Here is a 26,609-nt window from a genome sequence, read left to right on the forward strand (position 1 = left end):
GGCTCCCTATTAGCCCTCACATCAAGCCCAAAAAGCTCATACTTCCATCATACAGTGGTAGTTTAAAAGGCACCCTGAGGCTACACAGGCAGGGAAGGAAACAATTTGCAAGGAAGGGGGAACCAGAGTTCAGGTTACTGGTTATGAGTAGGAAGATGTACTGGGCGCCCGGCCCAGAGCAGCAGAGAGGGAGTGCGCGCTGAATGAACGCACGGAAGAGTTGGAACACACTGGTGCTTCATAGCAGGCAACAGGCACAAGTTTCTCCCCACAGGGTGCTCCTGCCTGTCACCCTAATCTGCCCACCACGATCACCTGGACTTGGGCCGAGCCCCAGAAATTCTGGTCCAGCAAGGGTGGGTGGATCTTGAACACAGGGATTTCTCACAGGCTGTGCCTGTGGTGAGAAGAGGCACCGCTGGGAGAGATGACGGATCTATTTCTCCCTGAGGTGTCAGCAGCATGGGCTGCAACCTTCTGCAGTGAGGAATGGAGTGGTCTGGCCCTTCTCCACCTGCATGAGGTCCCTCTTTCCCTGCATAAGGAGGTACGGAACCTGAGGGACCACTCCAACCCGCCAGCTGCTACCTGGTCCTCCTGCTCACTCATCAGAAATGCTCCCCTGGGGATTATGAAGCCTGGGCAGACTCAGGAAGGGGAAAACATCTCACACCCACACTACCACCTCCTTCCACTCTCCAAAGAGAATGTAAACTCAACGAGGGCAGGGATCAGGAAGCCCCGGTCCTGCCAGGGCCTAGCTCACAGTGGTGCTCAAACATGTGCTTAATGACCAGGTTGGTGGGTAGATGGGAAGCTGGGGCTTTGGGAGGAAAAAAGAATCTGGGGTGGGAAGGATTTTCTATAACTACAATTCCAATGTTTGGCTTTTTTGACCTTGGCTCAAGACACTTGACTAAGATTCTTGGCTAAAGACAGAATATAGCATGCATGTCCCTTAAGGCTGGAGTCCTAGCAAACAAAATGTTTTAAACCAAATACAGATAGGAAAAAAATATGCCAGATAGAACTTTGAAACTAGACAACTAACAAAAGAAGAAACAACAGTGAATATTTATGGGAGAAAACAAATTTTAAAATCATCTGTAAATAGTTTATGGTTTCAAAAATCCACACTCCAACGGTATAAAGTATGGGCAATGGCTGGGTGCGCTGGCTCATGTCTGTAATCCCAGGACTTTGGGAGACCGAGGTGGGTGGATCACCCAAGGTCAGGAGTTCATGACAAGCCTGGCCAACATGGTGAAACCCCATTTCTACTAAAAATACAAAAATCAGCCAGGCGTGGTGGCGGGCACTTGTAATCCCAGCTACTTGGGAGGTTGAGGTAGGAGAATAGCTCAAACCCGGGAGGCAGAGGTTGCAGAGAACCAAGATCGTACCACTGCACTCCAGCTTGGGCGACAAGAGCGAAACTATCTCCCAAAAAAAAAAAAAGTATGGATGATAAACACAAAGTAAATTCCACAAGAATTACAAAAATATGGCAAGATGGAACTCAACTGTAACATGAGAGTGAAAACCTGTATCTTGCTCAAGAAAAAGGAGAGGAGGCAGTCAGTGAGGAGCACTATAGGCAGGAGTGCAGAAAGGACACTTACTGGTGCTTTGGGATCAAGGAGATCCAGGGGATCCACAGACAAAGAGAAAAGCAATACTGCCATGGGAGTGAGCCACACACCTGGCCAGAAAGAAGAACGGGTAATCCTGAGGATGCTAATGAGAGCAGGGTTGGGAAGCTCAGAGAATCCAAAGCAGGGTTATCAGATAAACTCCTAACTTACCTTGCCTTCAAGTTAAGCTCTCCAAAGACAGAAGAGGCAACCTCCTTTACATAATTCTAACCAACAAGGAAGAACTGATTATAAGGTAGAAGTGAGAGAAACAGACAAACAAACAAACAAACAAACAGGCCCTGACATCTTCAGAGAATGATGAGCATCCCATAGAAGAAAATTTCTCAACAGCGTGTTGCAGGAATCCAGATACGACTCTGCACTTGAGCCTCCCAGGCCCTTCCTTACCCTGAGACAGATGCCAGGCATTGTGACCAACCCACCCCAATTTCCCAACGTCCTCTACAGCTTCCACTGAGAACCACGGGCACTATGAGCGGCCAGGATGCTAAAAGACCTGCATTGCACAAGATCAGCCCTGTGGACAGAAACCATTTAGCCCAAAATGCCAATCATGCCTCCACTGAGGAAAACAACTTCAAGAAGATAAATTCAGGCCGGGCACAGTGGTTCACGCCTATAATCCCAGCATTTTGGGAGGTCAAGGCGGGTGGACTGCTTGAGCCCAGGAATTCGAGACCAGCCTGGCCAACACGGCAAAACACTGTCTCTACTAAAAAAAATACAGCCTGGGCGCGGTGGCTCACGCCTGTAATCCCAACACTTTAGGAGGCCAAGGCAGGTAGATCACGAGGGCAGGAGTTCAAGACCAGCCTGGCCAAGATGGTGAAACCCCATCTCTACTAAAAATACAAAAGATTAGCTGGGCGTGGTGGCAGGCACCTATAATCCCAGCTACTCGGGAGGCTGAGGCAGAGAACTGCTTGAACCGGGGAGGCGGAGGTTGTAGTGAGTCAAGATTGCGCCACTGCACACTAGCCTGAGTGACAGAGAAAGACTCTGTCTCAAAAATAAATAAATAAAAATAAAAAATAAAAAAAAGTAGCCAGGCATGGTGGTGTGCGCCTGTGGTCCCAGCTACTTGGGAAGCTGAGAGATGAAAAGTGGGAGAATCACCTGAGCCCTGGCAGTCAGGGCTACGCAGTGAGCCAAGATTACAACCACGGCACTCCAGCCAGGGCAACTGGAGTGAGATCCTATCTCCAAAAACAAAAAAAGGAAGAAGAAGAAAGAAGAAAAATCGGAAACATTCAGAGATCAGTTCCATCTGAATATATGAGACTCAAAAGGCCAGATGACTCAAACCCTCAAGATGGTTGTAAACCCTCAAGCAAAACTGTGCCCCGATAACTGAGAATGGTCCTGATAGTGAAGAATTAGGGAAGGAATTGAAGGAAACCAATGTAAACTCCAAGAAGTGGAATTCAAAAGGATGTTACAAATGACAGAAGAAAGGACCTGATAAAAACCACAAGAGCAGCCCAGCTCTAGAACAGTTAGGAAGACCAAAGCCAAGAATGACAGACGCTTACAAACAACACTCCCACAAAGGTTTGTTTCAGTTCTGCTCAGAGCAAGAAGCAGCCCAAATCAGCTGCTCAGGGCTGATGGTGCAGTGCTGACAAATGGAGAGAGAAGAGTTCAAGGGAAAGCGCCAGGCAGCTCACATGTTCCTTCTCTTGATGGGGACAGCAGGCTTCCCAACCAGGGCAGGTGGTGCAGGAGAAAGAGAGCAATGCTTCTTAGAATGAGGTCCACTTCTGAGCCCAAGTAGACTTCAGTGTATAGAGGGAAACTGAAAGAGCCCAGGGGTGCCACCCAGCTCCTGAAAATGGAAAACATCCACACCCCAAACTCAAGTCCAGAGAGCTCGATGCCCACTCCAGGACGAAGTGTGGAGCATGGCAGAGAGGGATGGTTACTTAACAGCTCTGCAAGCATTAACAGGAGAGATGGGCCCTGGGCCCCAGCAGAAGGCCACCGACCTAAGTCCTGAGAGGAGATGGGAGACCAGGAGACTGCTGTGTACAGCCAGTGCTCAGTCACACGGCTCAGATGTACACACCTGCGTCTTGGCAAAGCAGTTAACAAAGTTTCTCTTTTGCTTCTTTTTGGGGTCTACAATGAAGCCTAGAAAACCGTTCAAAATCTCCCCAGATGATCCTCACACAAGGCCAGGTTCCAGAACCCATCAGGAGCCATTCATCAAGAAATCTAGGCTGGGCACGGTGGCTCACGCCTGTAATTCCAGTACTTTGGGAGGCCGAGGCGGGCGGATCATGAGGTCAGGAGATCAAGACCATCCTGGCCAACATAGTGAAACCCCGTCTCTACTAAAAATACAAAAATTAGCTGGACATGGTGGCACATGCCTGTAGTCCCAGCTACTCGGGAGGCTGAGGCAGAAGAGCTTGAACCAGGGAGTCAGAGGTTGCAGTGAGCCGAGATCGCACCACTGCACTCCAGCCCGGTGACAGAGCTAGACTCTGTCTCAAAAAAAAAAAAAAAAAAAGACATCTATGCCAGGGCTAGGCATGGTGGTTCATGCCTGTAATCCCAGCACTTTGGGAGGCCAAAGCAGGTGGATCACATAAGGCCAGGAGTTTGAGACCAGCCTGGCCAACATGGTGAAACCCCATCTCTACTACAAACACAAAAATTAGCTAGGCATAGGGGTGCATGCCTGTAGTTCCAGCTACTTGAGAGGCTGAGGCATGAGAACCGCTTGAACCAGTGGGGCAGAGGTTACAGTGAGCCAAGATTGCATACTGTACTCCAACTCCAGCCTGGGCGACGGAGCGAGACTGTCTAAAAAAAAAAAAAAAAAGGCCAGGCACGGTGGTTCACACCTGTAACCCCAGCACTTTGGGAGGCTTAGGTGGGTGGATCACGAGGTCAGGAGATGGAGACAATCCTGGCTAACACAGTGAAACCCCATCTCCACTAAAAATACAAAAAATTAGCCAGGTGTGATGGCACGCACCTGTAGTCCCAGCTACTCAAGAAGCTAAGGCAGGAAAATCACTTGAATCCAGGAGGCGGTGCTTGCAGTGAACCAAGATGGCACCATTGCAGCCTGGGCAACAGAGTGAGACTCCGTCTCAAAAAAAAAAAAAAAAAAAAAAAAAGGCCGGCACAGTGGCTCACGCCTGTAATCCCAACGCTTTGGGAAGTAAGGCGGTGGATCACTTGTGGACAGGAGTTCGAGAGCAGGCTGGCCAACATGGTAAAACCCCGTCTCTATTGAAAATACAAAAATTAGCCAGGCATGGTGGCGGGTTCCTGTATTCCCAGCTACTTGGGAGGGGGAGAATGGAGAATCACTGGAACCCAGGAGGTGGACGTTGTGGTGAGCTGCGATCTCACCACTGCACTTGAGCCTGGGTGACAGAGCGAGACTCCGTCTCAAAAAAAAAAAGGCCAAGCGCAGTGGCTCAAGCCTGTAATCCCAACACTGTGGGAGGCCGAGGCAGGCAGATTACTTGAGGTCAGGAATTCGAGACCAGCCTGGTCAACATGGTGAAACCCTGTCTCTACTAAAAATACAAAAATTAGCTGGGCGTGGTGGCGCACACCTGTAGTCCCAGCTACTCGGGAGGCTGAGGCAGGAGAATCGCTTGAATCCGGGAGGTGGAGGTTGCAGTGAGCCAAGATCATGCCACTGCACTCCAGCCTGGGCAAAAGAGTGAGACTCCGTCTCAAAAAAATAAAATAAATAAAATAAATCTAGGCCAAGAGCCAGGGGCGGTAGCTCACATCTGTAATCCCAACACTGGGAGGTCAAGGCAGGAGGATCACTTAAGCTCAGGAGCTCAAGACAAGCCTGGGCAATATAGCAAGACCCTATCTCTACAAAAATTAAAAACTTAGCCAGGTGTGGTGATGTATGCCTGTGGTCCCAGCTACTCACGAGGCTGACTTGGGATGACCAGTTGAGCCCAAAAGGTTGAGGCTACAGTGAGCCATGATGGCGCCACTATACTTCAGCCTAGTCAACAGAGCAAGACCCTGTCTCAAAAAAGAAAAAGAAGGCCAGGCGCGGTGGCTCAAGCCTGTAATCCCAGCACTTTGGGAGGCCGAGACCGGTGGATCACGAGGTCAGGAGATCGAGACCATCCTGGCTAACATGGTGAAACCCCGTCTCTACTAAAAAAAATACAAAAAACTAGCCGGGCGAGGTGGCGGGCGCCTGTTGTCCCAGCTACTCTGGAGGCTGAGGCAGGAGAATGCTGTAAACCCGGGAGGCGGAGCTTGCAGTGAGCTGAGATCTGGCCACTGCACTCCAGCCTGGGCAACAGAGTGAGACTCCGTCTCAAAAAAAAAAAAAAAAAAAAGAAACAAGAAAAGAAAAGAAATCCAACAGCACCAGACAACTCTTCCCCCTGCAAAATATGTAGGAATCCTGCCATCCAATATTTCCAACTAAAGCTCTTTGGTGCAACCCAAATGAGCAGTGTGCAGAATCCTACCAAGTCAGCCTGGTGATTTCCCCCCTCTATGTCTTTCCCCAGGATGTCTGCTGGAAGGATGTCCCCAACTGTCCTGCCTATCACCAGCCCCACATCCCCAACATGCTCATCACTGAAAGCCTCTCTCAAATGCCCATTCCTCTAAGGAGCTCCCCAAGCCCTGGCTAAAAGTGATGATCCTTTCTCTCAACAGCCACTACAATGTTTCTGTACAAAATAAAGAAAGGCTGGATCAAGAAGAGCTGAGGAGAATCGAATGGCTTTAGAACTGGTGGCCTGAAGTCACCCTGGTGAGAAGTGGGCTGAGAGAGATGTAGTCAGGTACCACATATCAGGGAAGGAACGAGTATAGGCTTAAAGACTAAACCTGTAAGGGTCCTTGATAGCAAAACAACACCCCAAGCCACAGAATGAAATATTTTAGAGATCCAGTGAAGACCTGGACTTGGTTCCAAACACTTAATTTTTCACCTAGTACAAGGCATGAACCTTAGCAGCAGCGTGAAAAACTGACTGGTTTAGCTAACCAATCGTTTGTGCCGTGTTTAACGTCCAGGCTACCCTAAACTATTCAGAGCCAAATGCTGTGTCCAGTTCTGGACATCGTACTTTAGAAGACCACATCAAATAAGGGCTGCTCAGGACAAGAACAGCAAGGACCATGTCCTACCAGGAACAATCAAAAGAACCAGGAACCTATGTCCTAAAGAGATGTGAAGATGACACACATCTGTCTTCAAATGTTAAAAAGTTCACCTGCTGGCTAGATGAAGTGGCTTATGCCAGTAGTTTCACATTTTGTTGTTTTTTGTTTGTTTGAGATGGAGTCTCGCTCTCCAGGCTGGAGTGTAGAGGCGTGATCTCAGCTCACTCCAACCTCCACTTCCCAGGCTCAAGCGATTCTTATGCCTCAACCTCCTGAGTAGCTGGGCCTACAGGCATGCACCACCACGCCCAGCTCATTTTTGTACTTTTAGTAGAGATGGGGTTTTGCCATGTTGGCCAGGCTGGTCTCCAACTCCTAACCTCAAATGATCTGCCCACCTTGACCTCCCAAAGTGCTCCTGTAATCCCAGCACTTTGGGATGCCGAAGCAGGAAAATCACTTGAGGTCAGGAGTTGAAGATCAGCCTGGGAAACACAGTAAGACCTCATCTCTACAAAAAAATCAAAAATGAAGCGGAAAGACTGCCTGAGCCCAGGATATCCAGGAAGCAGTAAGCCATGATCATGCCACTGCACTCCAGTCTGGGTGACAGAGCGAGACCTTGCCTCAAAAAATAAAAATAAAAATAAAAATAAAATAAAATAAAATAAAATTTAGGCCAGGGCCGGGCACTGTGGCTCATGCCTGTAATCCCAGCACTTTGGGAGGCCGAGACGGGCGGATCACGAGGTCAGGAGATCAAGACCATCCTGGCTAACACGGTGAAACCCCGTGTCTACTAAAAATACAAACAAAAAAAATTAGCTGGGCGTAGTGGTGGGCGCCTGTAGTCCCAGATATTCGGGAGGCTGAGGCAGGAGAATGGTGTGAACCTGGGAGGCGGAGCTTGCAGTGAGCCAAGATCGCACCACTGCACTCCAGCCTGGGCGACTGAGCAAGACTCTGTCTCAAAAAAAAAAAAAAAAAAACAAAAAAAAAATTTAGGCCAGGCACGGTGGCTCATGCCTGTAATCCCAGCACTTTGGGAGGCCAAAGTGTGCAGATCACAAAGTCAGGAGTGCGATACCAGCCTGGTCAATATGGTGAAACCCCATCTCTACTAAAAATACAAAAATTAGCCAGGTATGGTGGTGCACGCCTGTAGTCTCAGCTATTCGGGAGGCTAAGGCAGAAGAATCGCTTGAACCCGGGAGGTGGAGGTTGCAGTGAGCTGAGATCACGCCACTGCACTCCAGCCTGGGTGACAGAGCAAGACTCTGTCTCAAAAAAAAACAAACAAACAAACAAAAAAAAAAATTTAGGCCAGGCACGGTGGCTCATGCCTATAATCCCAGCACTTTGGGAGGCTGAGGCGGGTGGATCACCTGAGGTCGGGAGTTTGAGACCAGTCTGACCAACATGGAGAAACCCCATCTCTACTAAAAATACAAAATTAGCCGGGCATGGTGGCGCACACTTGTAATTCCAGCTATTCAGGAGGCTGAGGCAGGAGAATCGCTTGAACCCAGAAGGCAGGAGGTTGCGGTGAGCCAAGATCGTACCATTGCACTCCAGCCTGGGCAACAAGAGTGAAACTCCGCCTCAAAAGAAAAACAAATTAATTTAAAAAGTTTACCTATAAAGGATTCAACTTTCTACAGGAGTAAAAAAGAAAGAATTGGGGCAAGTATTCACTATCACAGGCAGCTTTTGACTCAGTGCCAAACTCTTAAATGCCACCTCCGCGTGGTCCAACCCCCCTGACTTGGGGCAGCAGTCATCATGTCACTATAGATACTCAAATGGGTGGGGCAGACAGGGCTGCCAGTGGCCGGGGATGTCAGAAAGGAGCCACCTGCACTGGGCAGGACCGTACTATACACTCTCTTGAGCCTCCTCTGAAGTCAGTGCCAGGAGCAGGTGAACAGACGTGCAGAGCAATAACCAGGGGGGCCAGTCAGGGATGCTTCAGATGTCAGTGCAGTGCTATGGGCAAAAAGTTTCAATGCAAGGACACTGGTGCAATGTAAACAAGCATATTCCATACTACTGTGTCATTTTATATCTGTTAAACGGCAAAAGGCCTGTAATATCCTTAAAGGAAAGTAAAGCTTAAGGCAACTTTTCTTGGCTGTTGAGGGTGGGTTAAAAGAACTGAGAAACGCTGCTCTAGGAACCTTTAGGTCACAGTGAGGAAGTCTAGCAGACACCAGTGGAGGGAACAGCTTTATGGAAGACAGGCTCTGAGACGGGCCTTGAAAGACGGGGGAAGACAGAACTGCTAGAGAACAGGTGTCCATGTGTGGGAAATGTGTATGCAGAGACATGGAGGGCAGAAACCAGCAGGGGCGTTAGGGAAGCAGAAAGGAAGCCAGCTTAGCTGGAGTGTTTACCAACTCAGGGCAGTCATCATCAGGGCCAGAACTTTCCAGCCAGGGTGCCTGGCCAAGCCCCTGGGGGCTGTTTAAAATACAGAGAGGTAGCGGAAGGGGTCAGAGGGGTATAGGGGAGAAGGAAGGAGAGCTGATGTGCCTAGGCACCATCTAGGACTTGCTTATTGCATCATCCCCCAGTACAAGATGGGTACCTCTGTGTGGGGAGTGCTCCCAGATGACTGTGATGTGTAACCCCTGCTCTGCTTAAGAATCACCATATTGAGGGTGGGGCGCAGTGGCTCACACCTGTAATCCCAGCACTTTGGGAGGCTGAGGCAGGTGGAACCTGAGGTCAGGAGTTCGACAGCAGCCTGACCAACATGGTGAAACCTCGTCCACTAAAAATAAAAAAATTAACTGGGCGTGGTGACGCGCGCCTGTAATCCCAGCTACTCGGGTGGCTGAGGCAGGAGAATCACTTGAACCCGGGAGGCAGAGGCAGAGGTTGCGGTGAGCCGAGATGGCACCATTGCACTCCAGGCTGGGCAACAAGAGTGAAACTCTGTACAAAAAAACAAAAAAACTACAAAAATTAGCCAGGAGTCCTGGTGCATGCCTGTAATCCCAGCTACTCGGGAGGCTGAGGTAGGAGAATAGCTTGAACCCGGGAAGCGGAGGTTACAGTGAGCCGAGATCGTACCATTGCACTCCAGCCTAGGTGACACAGTGAGACTCCATCGCAAAAAAAACAAAAAAAACAAAAAAAAAAAACCACCACATTCATATCACTCAGTCTCTTGGCAAGGAAAAAACTGGGGCCTTGATGAATGCAGTGTCGTTTCTACAGCTAGAAACAAGCTCCTAAAAGGACTAAAACCTCCCACTGAGCTAAGCACATGGAAAAAAACCTCTGACTACAAGTCTACAGGCACCGAAACCCAGACATTGTTCTGAACCTTTTGTTTGTTTGTTTGTTTGTTTTGAGATGAAGTCTCGCTCAGTCACCCAGGCTGGAGTGCAGTGGTGTGATCTCAGCTCACTGCAACCTCCACCTCCCAGGTTCAAGCGATTCTCCTGCCTCAGCCTCCCAAGTAGCTGGGACTACAGGCAGGCGCCACCATGCCTGGTTAATTTTTTCTTGCATTTTTTTTTTTCAGTAGAGATGGGGTTTTGCCATGTTGGCCAGGCTGGTCTCAAACTCCTGACCTCAGGTGATTTATCTGCCTCGGCCTCCCAAAGTGCTGGGATTATAGGCGTGAGCTACTGGGCACAGCTTGGTCTGAATTTTATTTTATTTTTTTTGGAGACAGTTTCACTCTTGTTGCCCAGGCTAGAGTACAATGGTGTGATCTCGGCTCACCGCAACCCCTGCCTCCCAGGTTCAAGTGATTCTCCTGTCTCAGACTCCCGAGTAGCTGGGATTACAGGCATGCACCACCACACCCGGCTAATTTTGTACTTTTAGTAGAGTCGGGGTTTCTTCATGTTGGTCAGGCTGGTCTCGAACTCCTGACCTCAGGTGATCCGCCCACCTTGGCCTCCCAAAGTGCTGGGATTACAAGCGTGAGCCACCGCGCCCAGTCCGAATTTTTTTTTTCCTTTAAGTGAACACTGGCCAGCACAGTGGCTCACACCTATAATCCCAGCATTTTGGGAAGTCAAGGTAGGAGGAGCGCTTGAGGCCAGGAGTTCAAGACCAGCCTAGGCAACATAGCAAGATCCCATTTTGCTATGTTGAGAATAACAAAACTAGAATAACAAAATGGCCAGTCATGGTGGCTCACGCCTATAATCCCAGCACTTTGGGAAGCCAAGGCAGGTGGACTGCTTGAGCCCAGAGGTTCGAGACTAGCCTGGAAAACATGGCAAAACCCCATCTCTACCAAAAAACACAAAAATTAGCTGTGCATGGTAGTGTTCACCTATAGTCTTACAGCTACTTGGGAGACGGAGGTGGGAGAATTGCTTGAACCTGGGAGGCAGAGGTTGCAGTAAGCCAAGATCACATCACTGCACTCCAGCCTGGGTGACAGGGAGACTCCATCTCAAAAAAAAAAAAAAAATTAGCCAGCATGGTAGCACACACCTGTAGTCCCAGCCACCTAAGAGGCTGAGGCAGGAGGATCCTTTGAGCCCAGGAATTCAAGGTTATAATGAGCTATGATCATGCCACTACACTTCAGCCTGGGCAACAGTGCAAGACCCTGTCTCTTGAAGAAAAGAGGCCAGGCACGGTGGCTCATGTCTGCAATCCCAGCACTTTGGGAGGCTCAGGCAGGCAGATCATATGAGGTCAGGAGTTCAAGACCAGCCTGGCCAACATGGTGAAACCCTGTCTCTACTAAAAATACAAAAACTAGGTCAGATACGATGGCTCACACCTGTAATCCCAGCATTTTGGGAGGCTCAGGTGGGCGGATCACAAGGTCAGGAGTTTGAGACCAGCCTGAACAACATGGTGAAACCCCGTCTCTACTAAAAATACAAAAAAATTTGCCAGGCATGGTGGCGCATGTCTGTAGTCCCAGACACTCGGGAGGCTGAGGCAGGAGAATTGCTTGAACCCAGGAGGTAGAGGATGCAGTAAGCCGAGATCGCGCCACTGCACTCCAGTCTGGGCAATAGAGAGAGAGAGTCTATCTCAAAGAAAAGAAAAAGAAAGAGAAGAAAAGAGTAATTCCAACAAAGAACAGAAAACAGAGAGATGCTGGGAAAGGGGCAGCCATGGCACGAGAGGAAGCGGTCAATTATGAGGCCATTCTGCACTGTTTACAGTTAACAGCCCTGAGATGGGCAAGTAGAGCACATTAGCCCCATTTCACAGACAGTAAAGCCAAGGCTCAGAGAGGTCCAAGTCAAAGAACTTGTACAGAGCAGGCCCAGGACTAGAGCCAGCACTGAAACTGCTTTTTTGACCATCTTAGCCACCCTAAGCAGTGAGTTAATGCTCCCATTGGAAACTGACAGAGCAAGTGCTCCTGTTTACTCTGTGGGATCCCAGGAGGGTTTAGCTTGCTCTGGAATAGTACTGACCAATATTTACATCAACAAAAACATGAACATATTCAGTATTTTCCCTAGTCCTGCACAGCTAGTCATTATGTGCCTGTGTTGTTGTGCAAGGAATATTTCTAGGCTCCTACTGCCCAGGCAAAACAAAACCTGGCAGATGGAGCTGGATATCTGAGGAGAGTTACATAAACCTGCCTTAAATCTTCCAAATTCCAGCATAACTGGTCTATCAAAGTAAATACTTGTAACAGAAATGCAAACTTTCCAAGCTTGCATAAGGCAACTGTTGGCAATGACACTAAAATCATGACTTTTTTTTTTTCCCTGAGACAGGGTCTCGCTTTGTTGCCGAGGCTGGAGTGCAGTGGCATGATCATGGCTCACTGCAGTTTCAACCTACAGATCCCAAGCGATCCTCCCACCTCAGCCTTCTGAGAAGCTGCGACTACAGGCATGTGCCAATGTGCCCAACTAATCTTTTTATTTTTTTGTAGAGACAGGGTCTCACTCCGTTGGGCAGACTGGTCTCAAACTCCTAGGCTCAAGTGATCCTCTCGCCTCAGCCTTCCTAAGTGCTGAGATTATAAGCATGAGCCACCGTGCCTGGCCACTAAATCATGACTTAAATGTAAACCAATATACTGAAAATCCAAACATAAGCCTCATGGCCTTCTAATGCAATTCTCTCATTTCACCTAATATTTAGCTAAGGGGGCAGGACCCATGCCAAGACATCATCACTTCTGTAGGTCAGCAGTATGATAGCTATCTTACATTTAGTTATCATCATAACTAATTACATCTGGGGCTGCGCACGGTGGCTCACACCTGTAATCCCAGCACTTTGGGAGGCCGAGGAAGGTGAATCATCTGAGGTCAGAAGTTCAAGACCATCCTGGCCAACATGGTGAAACCCTGTCTCTACTAAAAATACAAAAATTAGCCAGGTGTGGTGGTGGGCACCTGGAATCCCAGCTACTCGGGAGGCTGAGGCAGGAGAATTGCTTGAACCTGGGAGGCGGAGGTTGCAGTGAGCCAAGATCACACCATTGCACTCCAGCCTAGATTACAAGAGTGAAACTCCATCTCAAATAAATAAATAAACAAATAATACACTTGGCTATGATCACAACTTTATGAAGTCATCTCATCATCCACTGTACAAATCAGGGCACTGAGGCTCAAAGGCACAACACTAAGGAGTCAAAGGCAGAAATCTACATCTGAACTCTGTTACTCTATCACAGCACAGTGCTTCTCAGAGGTTACAACACACTCCTTCCCAGGTGGTCATTCTAACAGGACATGACAAAGAAAACACTCAACAGAGGCTTAGAGGAACGCACTGCCCACAACCTCCACAGTAAGCATGGGGGAAGTGTGGCCAAGGCTCCAACTCAGCAGGCCTTGACACCAGCTTCTGGCTGCCAGGCCTCATTCCTGGAAGGTGTTTCTGTGTCCATCTGTACATGGGTGTGCCTGGCATTCCTGACCTCCATTACATACTCCAGAGTCCAGCACCCCACTAACAGACTGATAGCTCCTTGAGGGCTGAGACACCGACCTCCTGAAGTCTGTCCACAACAGATTCAACCACACAAAGCCTGACACAGGACAAAGGGGCACGACGGGAACTGCCTGTGTAAAACTTGAGGAGAATCCTTCAGGAAGCTTAGATTTTCTTATGCTGACTGTTCTTTTTTTTGAGACAGAGTCTTGCCCAGGCTGGAGTGCAGTGGCATGATCTCGGCTCACTAAAAGCTCTGCCTCCCGGGTTCACGCCATTCCCCTGCCTCAGCCTCCCAAGTAGCTGGGACTACAGGTGCTCATCACCACGCCCGGCTAATTTTTTTTGTATTTTTAGTAGAGACAGGGTTTCATCATGTTATCCAGGATGGTCTTGATCTCTTGACCTTGTGATCCGCCCGCCTCAGCCTCCCAAAGTGCTGGGATTACAGGTATGAGCCACCGCGCCCGCCTGCTGACTGTTCTTAATGAGAGGTGTGCTGGTGTGAAACACTATTTTTTACAAGCCACCTCAGATGGGTTCAGAGGCTATTCAACCTCTGAGTCATACCCTCTCCCTCACTGTGAGCAGGTGGGTCCCCTCTTAGAAAGATGGAGCACAGGCTGGGCGCGGTGGCTCAAGCCTGTAATCCCAGCACTTTGGGAGGCCGAGACGGGCGGATCACGAGGTCAGGAGATCGAGACCATCCTGGCTAACACGGTGAAACCCCGTCTCTACTAAAAAAAATACAAAAAACTAGCCGGGCGAGGTGGCGGGCGCCTGTAGTCCCAGCTACTCGGGAGGCTGAGGCAGGAGAATGGCGTAAACCCGGGAGGCGGAGCTTGCAGTGAGCCGAGATCGCGCCACTGCACTCCAGCCTGGGTGACAGAGCCAGACTCCGTCTCAAAAAAAAAAGAAAGATGGAGCACCACATGAGCCCTGACATTAGCCCATGAGCCCTTTGACATTAGCACCTGCTTTGGTTGCAGATGTGCCTGCTGGGGTAGGGGCTGTCAAAAGAGAATGTTCCCCGCTCCGCCTACCTATGCTAGGAAAGTGGGGGCAAAATCTGACAAGAAAATGAAATACAGAAAACTATCATCAACACAGTCCTGGAAGTGTTAAAAATCAAAACAAACAAAACCCAAACAGCCACCGGATCTGAAATGAACCCTCTTCCTCTCCATCTTGTCCCTTCCTCAAAACCAAAAGCAACCATCTAAAAAGCAGGAGCAAGGCCCGGAGAGCAGGGGACCTTGACGGTGGGCCTGGCTCTACCACTCGCTTCAGCCTCCTAATCTGTAAACTGAGGCCACTGGTGTCTGCTTTCCAAGGTCCCTCACACAGCTCTGGAATTCTAGAGTGTATGTGCGGCAAGGGTCAGAAGGAGAAACTACACAGCCACCAGAAGCAACTTTCTTAACTTTCTGCTTCAAGGTTGAAAGACAACGGCTGGGGCCGGGCGCGGTGGCTCAAGCCTGTAATCCCAGCACTTTGGGAGGCCGAGACGGGCGGATCACAAGGTCAGGAGATCGAGACCAGCCTGGCTAATACGGTGAAACCCCGTCTCTACTAAAAAATACAAAAAAAACTAGCCGGGTGAGGTGGCGGGCGCCTGTAGTCCCAGCTACTCGGGAGGCTGAGGCAGGAGAATGGCGTAGACCCGGGAGGCGGAGCTTGCAGTGAGCTGAGATGCGGCCACTGCACTCCAGCCTGGGCGACAGAGCGACACTCCGTCTCAAAAAAAAAAAAAAAAAAGGCCGGGCGCGGTGGCTCAAGCCTGTAATCCCAGCACTTTGGGAGGCCGAGACGGGCGGATCACGAGGTCAGGAGATCGAGACCATCCTGGCTAATATGGTGAAACCCCGTCTCTACTAAAAATACAAAAAACTAGCCGGGCGAGGTGGTGGGCGCCTGTAGTCCCAGCTACTCGGGAGGCTGAGGCAGGAGAATGGCGTAAACCCGCGAGGCGGAGCTTGCAGTGAGCTGAGATCCGGCCACTGCACTCCAGCCTGGGCGACAAAGCGAGACTCCGTCTCAAAAAAAAAAAAAAAAAAAAAAAAAAAAGAAAGACAACGGCTGGGCACAGTAGCTCACACCTGTAATCCCAGCTATTTGGGAGGCTGAGGCAGGTGGATCACCTGAGGTTAGGAGTTCACGACCAGCTGGGCCAATACAGTGAAACCCACCTCTACTAAAAAATACAAAAATTAGGCTGGGCGCGGTGGCTCACGCCTGTAATCCCAGCACTTTGGGAGGCCAAGGCGGGCGGATCAGAGATCGAGACCATCCTGGCTAACATGGTGAAACCCCGTCTCTACTAAAAATACAAAAGATTAGTCGGGCGTGGTGGCCTGTAGTTCCAGCTACTTGAGAGGATGAGGCACAAGAATGGCGTGAACCCGGGAAGTGGAGCTTGCAGTGAGCCAAGATTGCGCCACTACGCAAGACTCCATCTCAAAAAAAAAAAAAAAAAAAAAAAATTAGCCAGGTGTGGTGACACACGCCTGTAATTCCAGCTACTCTGGAGGCTGAGGCAGGGAGAATTGCTCGAATCCAGAGGTGAAGGTTGCAGTGAGCCAAGATCGTGCCACTGTACTCCAGCCTGGGTGACAGAGTGAGACCGTGTCTCAAAAAAAAAAAAAAAAAAAAAAAAAAAGGCCGGGCGCCGTGGCTCACGCCTGTAATCCCAGCACTTTGGGAGGCCAAGACGGGCGGTTCACGAGGTCAGGAGATCGAGACCATCCTGGCTAACACAGTGAAACCCCGTCTCTACTAAAAATACAAAAAAAAAAAAAATTAGCCAGGCATGGTGGCGGGTGCCTGTGGTCCCAGCTACATGGGAGGCTGAGGCAGGAGAATGGCGTGAACCCGGGGGATGGAGCTTGCAGTGAGCCAAGATCGTGCCACTGCACTCCAGCCTGGGCGACAGAGCGAGACTCCGTGTCAAAAAAAAAAAAAAGGGAAAAGAAAAGAAGACAAGAAGCAACGATATGACATCTGAGACATCAACTTCTCAATCAAGAGTGGCTTTCGGCCAGACGCGATGGCTCACACCTGTAATCCTAGAACTTTAGGAGGCCGAGGTAGGTGGAACATGAGGTCAGGAGTTTGAGACCAGCCTAACCAACATGGCAAAACCCCATCTCTACTAAAAATACAAAAATTAGCCAGGCGTAGTGGCACGCGCCTGTAATTCCAGCTACTCAGGAGGCTGAAGCAGGAGAATTGCTTGAACCCGGGAGGCGGAGGTTGCAGTGAACCGTGATTATGCATTGTACTCCAGTCTGGGTGAAAGAGCAAGACTCCACCTCAAAAAAAAAAAAGAGTTGCTTTCAAACCTCCAACCCTGCCCCAATTCAGTGCCTGTGGGACCCTTCCATAGCACCTATGTTCATCTTTGGACACGGTGACTGTCACACTACACTAGATGTATACAATACGCCAGGTAAATTTCTGAGATATTAGGAAGACAAATTTTGAGTTCAAGAGCTATTCAATTTTAAGCCGGGCACAGTGGCTCATGCCTGTAATCCCAGCACTTTGGGAGGCTGAGGCGGATCGCCTGAGGGCAGGAGTTCAAGACCAGCCTGGGAAACGGCGAAACCCCGTCTCTACTAAAAATACAAAAATCAGCTGGGTATGGTGACACATGCTTATAGTTCCAGCTACTTGGGAGGCTGAGGCAAGAGAATCGCTTGAACCTGGGAGGCAGAGATTACAGTGAGCCGAGATGGCGCCACTGCGCTCCAGCCTGGGTGATAGAGACTCCGTTTCCAAAAAAAAAAAAAAAAAAATTTTTCCCAATTTTGTTCGGAAAAGTAAACTTTTCTTTTTTTACTTTTTTTTTTTTTTTTTTTTTTGGAGAGTCTCGCTCTATCACCCAGGCTGGAGCACAGCATCACCATCTTGGCTCACTGCAACCTCCGCCTCCCGGATTCAAGTGATTCTCCTGCCTCAGCCTCCTCAGTCTCCGGAGTAGCTAGGATTACAGGAAGGCACCACCACACTCGGCTGAGTTTTATATATATATATATATATATATATATATTTTTTTTTTTTTTTTGAGACAGAGTCTCACTCTGTCACCCAGGCTGGAGTGCAGTGACTGGATCTCAGCTCACTGCAAGCCCCGCCTCCCGGGTTTACGCCATTCTCCTGCCTCAGCCTTCCGAGTAGCTGGGACTACAGGTGCCCACCACCTCACCCGGCTAGTTTTTTGTATTTTTTAGTAGAGATGGGGTTTCACTGTGTTAGGTGAAACCCCATCTCTACTAAAGGATGTTAGGATGCTCTCGATCTCCTGACCTTGTGATCCGCCCGTCTCGGCCTCCCAAGAGTTTTATATTTTTTTTTTTAGCAGAGACGGGGTTTCACCATGTTTCCTAGGCTGGTCTCCTCAATCGATCCACCCGCCTTGACCTCCCAAAGTGTTGGGATTCAGGTGTGAGCCACCATGCCCAGCCAAGTAAACTTATTTTATTTTATTTTTATTTTATTTATTTTTTTAGACGGAGTCTCGCTCTGCCGCCCAGGCTGGAGTGCAGTGGCGCGATCTCGGCTCACTGCAAGCTCTGCCTCCCGGGTTCACGCCATTCTCCTGCCTCAGCCTCCCCAGTAGCTGGGACTACAGGCGCCCGCCACCACGCCCGGCTAATTTTTTTTTGTATTTTAGTAGAGACGGCGTTTCACCGTGTTAGCCAGGATGGTCTCGATCTCCTGACCTCGTGATCCGCCCGTCTCGGCCTCCCAAAGTGCTGGGGTTACAAGCGTGAGCCACTGCGCCTGGCCTATTTTTTTTTTTTTATATAGCGTATCACTCTGTTCCCCCGGCCAGAGTGCAGTGGCGTGATCTTGGCTCACTGCAACCTCTGCCTTGCAGGTTCAAGCGATTCTCCTGCCTCAGCCTCCCGAGTAGCTGGGATTACAGGCACATGCCACCACACCCAGCTAATTTTATTGTGATTCTAGTAGAGACCGGGTTTCACCATGTTGACCAAGCTGGTTTCGAACTCCTGACCTCAAGTGATCCACCTGCCTCGGCCTCCCAAAGTGCTGGGATTACAGGCCTGAGCCACGGTAACCTCTGCCTCTCATGAGGTTCAAGCAATTCTTGTGCCTCCCCCTCCCTAGTAGCTGAGATACAGGCATGTGCCACCAGACCCGGTTAATTTTTGTATTTTGGGTAGAGGTAGGGTTTCACCATGTTGGCCAGTGGTCTCAATCTCCTGACCTTCATGATCCGCCCGCCTTGGCCTCCCAAAGTGCTGGGATTACAGGCGTGAGCCACCGCGCCCGGCCCCCAGCCAACATTTTTAAACAAACATTCACACAGCTGTCTCAGTAACTCTTTCTCCAAACTACAAAATAAGAAAGTACCACAGGTAAGAGAATGGGCTCTCAATGATGAGGGTATGTCCAGGCAGGCTGGCCCCAACCTGGCCCGAAACCACTTTTACCATCTCCTATCACTCCTCCAAATCCTCCCCTCCTGACAGGCTGGTCACCTCACTGCCCTGGAACATGTCTTGGTTATTTTCAATAATAATATCTACAAGTAGCTCACATTTACTATATGCCAGGCACTCTTCTAAGCAGTTGGTATGTATTAACTCATTTAACCTTCACACACAGATGAACTAACTAAGGCACAGAGAGGTAAAGTAAGTAACTTGCCCAGGGTCACTCAGCTAAGATGTGGCAGGCCCAGGATTGAAACTCCAGAACCAGTGCTTTTAACTGCTATCCTGTAGTCTTTCTCTAAACAGCTTTGCTCTGAGCAAAAGCCCCTTCCTCCCTTTCTTATATGGGTGGGGGGCTTGGGGAGGTTAGGTTTATCTATGTCCCCCAAGAACACGCAGGATGAAGCGGGCCACAGGAGATACATGCAAAGCCCTTCTTGAGTGAGTGGCATGCCACTTCTCCTGGATAGCTGAGCATCCAGGAGATACGTAGATCTGGCCCCTCAATCTAAAGGCTATGGCATCTCGGCCACCTGTCCTTAAATCCATCAGCACTGCCCTCAGTGACCCCTCTATAGAGAGGGAGCTCACCCTCCAAGGCTGGCCTTGCAGAGGGAGGGCTCCTAGCTCTGGGCTCCTAGCTCTGGAGGTGCACTGGACATGCCAATCCAGGGTAAAATCAAGCCAATGCCTCAACACTTCTGAAAAGCATCTCAGGGGCTGGCCTAACTAAAACCCAAAGCGGGATGGCACAAGGTCAGAGGCAAGCAGCACTGGAAAGTAGGCAGATGGTGTCTGGGGGCTCCTCATGGCATTTCCCATAGGCACTGCCCAGAGCCCTCCTGAGGGATGAGAGAGACTCAACCTCACTGGTCACCTGGTCCCTCTTCTTCAACTGCTGAAACCCTACTCGGGCTTAAAGGGTCAGGCCAAGTTCGACCTCTTCCTCAGTGTCAGAGGGGGTGTTTCCCTCCCCTGCAAGCCATTATTAAGGTGGCAGACATCCAACACACAGTGACCAGCCCAGGATTTCTTTGTTCCAGGTACACACCATTTTTCTCCTTTGCTGAGCTCCACAAGGGCAGAGGAATTGCCCCTTGAGCTGAGTCTCAAAGGTCAAGAAGTTAACCCGGTACAGAGAAGAGACAGGGATGCCAATCACGAGATCCAGAGTGTGCAAAGCATGCTGTGTTTAGGGGACTCAACGGGTAAGTGGGGAGAGACAAGACTGGTAAGACAAGACCTTGAAGGAACAAGGAATGTGCACTTGTAATCCAGAGTCCCAGCCTCATCCTCACCCTACTAAATTCTGCTCCAATCTCTGTCAGCGGGGCCTGGTCATGTGTATTCTACTGCACAACACACCACACACTACTCTGATGCACTGCTGGTTAGGAATAGTGTGGGACAGAGGGTGTGCTGACCAGTAAGGAGTTCAGACGAACCATTAAGGAACTCGATGCAGGTGTCTACCATAAACAGGGATGGCCTGAACTGAGGCAGTGGCAGTGGGAGTAGGAGTGGGGATGGAGAGAAGACAGGCAGAGAACAGAGACTGAAGGCATAGTTCAGCAGAATCTGCCAGGTGACCAGACAAGGGAGGAAGAGCGTAGAAGGGGTCAGCTGGCGTTTTTTCCTTATTAACTAAGTAAGGTGGGACAGGAGGAGACACATGGGGCCAGAGGGAGAGAGTCACAGGAGGAGCTAAGACTTAAGATGCCTACAGATCTATGCGCCGTTCCCAGGAAAACTCTGGAAGTGGCTGGAGTCCGGACTCAGGAGGAACGTCTCCGTGGCTCTCTAATGGGCACAGTGTGTGCAGTGTGAAGTGTGTGCAGTGTGAAGTGTGTGCAGTGTGAAGCTGCAAAGAAGTGGGGCTCTCACATTTACTGCTGTAGCAAAGAATATAGAAATATCTTAAACGTAATAAATGTTCCAATAAAATGAGAATACTTTCAAGTGTTCTCTTATAATAAAATTTTAAAGCAACAGTCTCCTAATTTAGAGTTTTAACAGGATCAGAAAAGGCCCCAGTACCCTGAGACAAGAGTTTTTGTCTCAGGGTGTTTTTTTGTTTTGTTTTTTGTTTTTTTCTTTTTGAGACAGAGTCTCGCACTGGAGTGCAATGGCACAATCTTGGCTCACTGCAACTTCCACCTCCTGGGTTCAAGCAATTCTCCTGCCTCAGCCTCCACAGTAGCTGGGATTACAGCCACCCGCCACCACGCCCAGCTAATTTTTTGTATTTTTAGTAGAGACGGGGTTTCACTATGTTGGCCAGGCTGGTCTGGAACGCCTGACCTCACGATCCGCCCGCCTGGGCCTCCCAAAGTGCTGGGATTACAGTCGTGAGCCACCGCGCCTGGCCTGTCTCAGAGTTTTCTAGTAAATACCTTAAAAGGCCCCAAATGTTGCAATAATTGAGTATACTCCTTCCCATCACCTGTCCCAAACATTTACAAAGAATATCATTAAGGGAGGCTGAAACAGTCCCAACTTACTGGAATGCATGAATTTAGACTAAAAGATGCAACGTTTTTCTCAATTCACAAAGCCTCAGTGGATTCAGGACATTTACACTGGCATAACATCACATATAAAACTCCCCTCAACTCCTGACACATGTGACACAACTACTAGACACACTCATTGCTCTATCTTCTTAATTACCCAACCTCAGAATCTAAACCTATACTCAAAAGCAAACTACCTCACTGCTTAATACAACGAAACCCAAGGAATGAACTTTTATAGGCTCCTCCTACTATGACTATGGACTGAGAGAAAGAATAACAATATGAAGTTCTGAGTGAACATTTTTAAATAGCATTAGGCCGGGCACAGTGGCTCACACCTATAATCCCAGCACTTCGGGAGGCCTTGGCAGGCAGATCACCTGAGGTTAGGAGTTCAAGACCAGTCTGGCCAACATGGTGAAACCCCCTCTCTAATACAAAATTAGCAGGGAATGGTGGTGCACACCTATAGTCCCAGCTACTTGGGAGGCTGAGGCAGGAGAATCACTTGAACCTGAGAGGCAGAGGTTGTAGTGCACAGAGATCATGCCATTGCACTCCAGCCTGGGTAACAAGAGCGAAACTCCTTAACTCAACAGTTACATCATGATAAGTAATAAGATGTTACACACACACCCCTCTAAATCCACAGATTTCCCTTCTGAGAAAAGCCCTTCTGGGAAGCTACTCAATGGGCCCTTGGGGGAAGTGTGTGCAGTGTGAAGCTGCAAAGAAATGATCAGATGCCAATCAGTTGCCTAAGCCACACATAAAGGTTTCACTTTTGGCTTTTGTAGCAATTTCCCCATCCTGATTGAAGCAATGGTTACAATCTGGTTGTGGCCAACAATGCTAAATTAGCTGCTTGCAAATTAAAATGTACTTAATGTTTTATTAACACTATAATTCCTAAAAAGGGTTCTAAAAGAGGTTAATCCTCTTGGCAAATGCTTTTGAAATAAAAGACTTTATCATACTCACTTTGCCTAAGATAACTTCTCAGTGTAGTATATGCAAATCACTCTACTTTTAATAATGTGTTTTACACTATCTGCAGTCCATTGTTACAAAGAAATCTTTGCTGTGGAATGTCCTAGAAAACATTTTTAACAGAAATCTAAAGTTCTTTAAGATATAATTAATTTGGCCGGGCGCGGTGGCTCAAGCCTATAATCCCAGCACTTCGGGAGGCCGAGACGGGTGGATCACGAGGTCAGGAGATCGAGACCATCCTGTCTAACACGGTGAAACCCCGTCTCTACTAAGAAATACAAAAAACTAGCTGGGCGAGGTGGCAGGCGCCTGTAGTCCCAGCTCCTCGGGAGGCTGAGGCCAGAGAATGGCGTGAACCCGGGAGGCGGAGCTTGCAGTGAGCTGAGATCTGGCCACTGCACTCCAGCCTGGGCTACTGAGCGAGACCCCGTCTCAAAAAAAAAAAAAAAGATGTAATTAATTTGATCATTCAACATTTGCTAGATTGCTATGCCTAAGGCACTGTTCTATGCACTAAGTCCCAATTTTTCACCAACGAAAATCACTTTATTTCCACCCCATGTACTGAAAAGACTGTTGATGAACTTGTATCAATAATTTTTCTTCTTTAAAAAAAAAAAAAAACAACTACCCAGTCTTAAACATTGACTCTCACAGCCAATGATCAGCATTACATAACTGGCGTTCCCCTAGTGAACTGAAAGCCTTTCCATCCTCAACTTAAGAAACAACACACCGCTCCATGCAGCCTTTGAGTAAGAAAGACAGCCTGACAAGAGGCATGGAATTTGGGTCCTAAAGACAGGAAGAGTCAGTGTCTTCTCCCTCCCCACCACATTCTACGATTCTACCTTAGGTAACTCCCTTAACCTAGTTAACCTCACAATGTCCTCATTTGTAAAAACATAAAAACGACAATACACTAACTTGGAGTGTTGAAAAGATAACTTATGTAAATAACCTAATATTTAATAAATACTCAGTTAATGTTACAAATTCTTTTCCAAGGTCTATTTTTTTAGAAACAGAGTAATAATTTTAAACCCGTAATAAGTCCCCTCTTAGACCCCTGAGAGCCTGGGGATTCCAAACTGGGTCAACTGGGATAGGCTAGGGGGCTTCCAGGATGAATTAGGTCAAGATCCCTGCCCTTCGGGATCTCAGAACCCAGTACAGGAAAGACAAGTCTGTAACACAAAGAGATTGTGACAAGTGCTCAAAGAGAAACATAAAGTGCTGTGGTCACACAGAGGAGGAAACAACTCATTCTGAAGGGGGATGTGAAGCAGGGGCTCACAGAGCAGTTGGCATTGGAGTTGAACCTGGGACTTCTCTGGAAGGCAGAAGTGAGGAGAAGGCAACTTTTTTGGGGCAGAGCAAACGACACGTGCAAAGAGACACCAGAGGGCAAGTAAGAGCAGGAGACTTTGCTTTGGAGAAAGAACCCAGTTCGATCACAGCTCACTCTCCCTAGCTAGGTAACCCAGGGCAAGCCAAATAATCTTTTCTCATCGACAAAATGGAAATCACAATGTCTACTTCACAGGAAGGATTAAACATGATCATGCATATAAAGCACGAAGTAAAAGCTGGAAAAATAGTAGCTACTGCGATTAGGTGCAAGAATGGTGGGAAACCAAAGGGCAGGAGGTGAGGCTCAACTGATTGCTTTCCGTCAGTCTCAGAAAGGTCTTGCATGCCAAGTAAGAGGTTAGGATTAACTGCTGAGGACAATAAGACCATAGACATTTTTAACAGGAGTGAAAAGAATTGAGTTATCTGCCTTAAAAGAACTCTGGTGTCCGTGAGGGGTAGTCTGGGGAGGAGAGCACTCCGGAGGGCACCCAAGAGATGAGGATACAGATTCAGAGTAATTTCAGTAACATTAGAAAGCAAGTCATGCACTTCAGAAATCTTTTTTTTTGTTTGTTTTTGAGATGGAGTCTCACTCTGTCGCCCTGGCTGGAGTGCAGTGGCGCAAACTTGGCTCACTGCAACCTCCACCTGCCAGGTTCAAACGATTCTCCCACTTCAGCCTCCCGGGTAGCTGAGATTACAGGCGAATGCGACCACGCCCAGCTAATTTTTATATTTTTAGTAGAGACAGGAGTTCACCATGTTGGCCGGGCTGGTCTTGAACTCCTGACCTCAAGTGATCCGCCCGCCTCGGCCTCCCAGAGTGCTGGGATTACAGGCGTGAGCCACCGCGCCCGGCCTGCACTCCAGAAAACTTTCTAAATTTAAATCCACAAGGGTTGAAGGACGACTGCACCTGGGAGTAGGGTAGGAAAGAAAGCCATTAACCGACCCCTTATCTGGTGAATGGTGGTGTCACTAGCTTAAGAGATGAGAAGTCAGAAGTCCTCTGAGTTTTCTTTTGTGCCCACTTCCACTCCAGTTTTATAAAGTTAATGTCCTCTCTAGCCCTTAGGGAACAAAAGAAAGGAAACGTTCCCAGGGAGGCAGGGAGGGCTCAGAGACTGTGGCTCCAAGTTCAATGTCTAGTTCTACCAAACACTGCTCTGCCCAGAACGAACCCCAGCTCTTTATCTCCCCTCAGGAAACCGGCTCCGGGGCCTTTTTTTAATTTCCGGCCCGTTGCAGGCCGGCTGCACTAGCCAGCCGCCGACTCACAGACGCTGGCGGAGGGGACTCCGGAGGACGTTGGCAAATCCACTGGCAAAAGAACTAAGCCAATTTAGCTAATGTGTTCCTCACTAAAAGGTGCCAAGTAGCAAGAAAGCACCCTGCTGCATTCAAGATCCAAAGTACCAAGTTATTATTATAAACTTTGGCCCGTTTTGATTCGAACGACTGAAACCAACCGTTACCCCCCAAAAAATGGCATTTTGCTTTATCAGGGAAGGGAGATCGAGATGACTGAGTGGAGGAGAGGGAAGGAGAACCGCGCCGCGATGGGGGCCGACCTCAGGCCTTCCTGGAGTTGGAACTTGCCCGCTGTGTGACTCTGCAGTCACAAGGCGACAGTTTGCTAGGACCCAGCGCAATTCCAAACGACCCACCAACAAACTGACCTAACTTTGGCCGCCTGGCCTCCTCCCCGCTCTCCTAGCCCGAGCCTTCCAGAGTTCCGAGCTGCGGCTGGGCCAAGCGGAGCTGCAAGCCCGGCTCGCTGAGGCCCAGGGCGGGGCGGTTCCGCTGCACGGGCTCCGGGCAGGGGCTCCGGCGCTCGGGCCTTCCCCGAAGGCGCTCAGTTTGGAGCCTCCCAACCGGGCTCTCACATTAACGACGCCCTCGCGTCGGACCGCGGCCTCCGCGACAGGGGGACGCGGCCACGCTCCGGGCGGAGGGTGGCGTGAACGCCCCGGGCCGGGCTGAGGGGCCAACAGTGGCTCCCAGCGCGGCCTGGCGCTCCCGCCCAGGCTGCGGCCTAGGCCAGCCCCGTTAGCTCCTTGAGCCTGCGCGCGGCCCAGGGAACCGACGAGGCCGTGTAGGGCAGGAGGCCAGACGGCAGCGCCCTGAGAGGCCGCTGCCTGCCTCGGGGGTCCGGAGCCTGGGACGCCGCCCCACGCCCGACCGAGGCCAGAGAATGGCTTTTACCTTCATCAGCCTCCTGCTGGCCGCCATCTTGGATTTGGTGCTGCTCCTTCCCCAGAATGCATCGCGGCCGGCCGGGCGGCTGGAGCCCCCGCACTTCCTGGAGCGGGGGAGGGGCCGCGGGGCGGGGCACAGGAGCGGAGCAGAGCACCTACTGTATGCTTCCCAGCGTGCTCGGAGGCGCGTGGAGGAACACAAGTGAACCGCACAGGCTGAGCCGCAGCGTTTACGGATCGTCCAATCAGATGACAGTTACAACCAGTGCCTGGCACGTAGTAGGCAAATAATAAATATTGATTGCATAAAATAGTTGGCCGGGCGCGGTGGCTCACGCCTGTAATCCCAGCACTTTGGGAGACCGAGGCGGGTAGATCACGAGGTCAGCAGTTCCAGACCAGCCTGGCCAAAGTGGT

At 49.5% G+C, this 26,609-nt stretch overlaps 1 protein-coding gene across 3 annotated transcripts in view; it reads right to left on the reverse strand.

The window, feature by feature from the left end:
• Positions 1-26,252, reverse strand: part of UBE2L3 (ubiquitin conjugating enzyme E2 L3) — a 51,658-nt gene extending 25,406 nt beyond the window's left edge. For 2 of the 3 annotated variants that reach the window (XM_045363923.3, XM_045363921.3), the window contains exon 1: positions 26,200-26,252. In XM_045363923.3, the coding sequence (XP_045219858.1) occupies positions 26,200-26,226 (27 nt within the window). In that variant the 5' untranslated portion in view covers positions 26,227-26,252. Of the gene's footprint in view, positions 1-25,673 lie in introns of all 3 variants that reach the window. The other variant, XM_074004298.1, reaches the window with a different exon arrangement.
• Between the last annotated feature and the right edge of the window lie 357 nt (positions 26,253-26,609).

The sequence above is a fragment of the Macaca fascicularis genome, chromosome 10 (genome assembly GCF_037993035.2).
Source record: "Macaca fascicularis isolate 582-1 chromosome 10, T2T-MFA8v1.1".
In the NCBI taxonomy this organism is placed as follows: domain Eukaryota; kingdom Metazoa; phylum Chordata; class Mammalia; order Primates; family Cercopithecidae; genus Macaca; species Macaca fascicularis.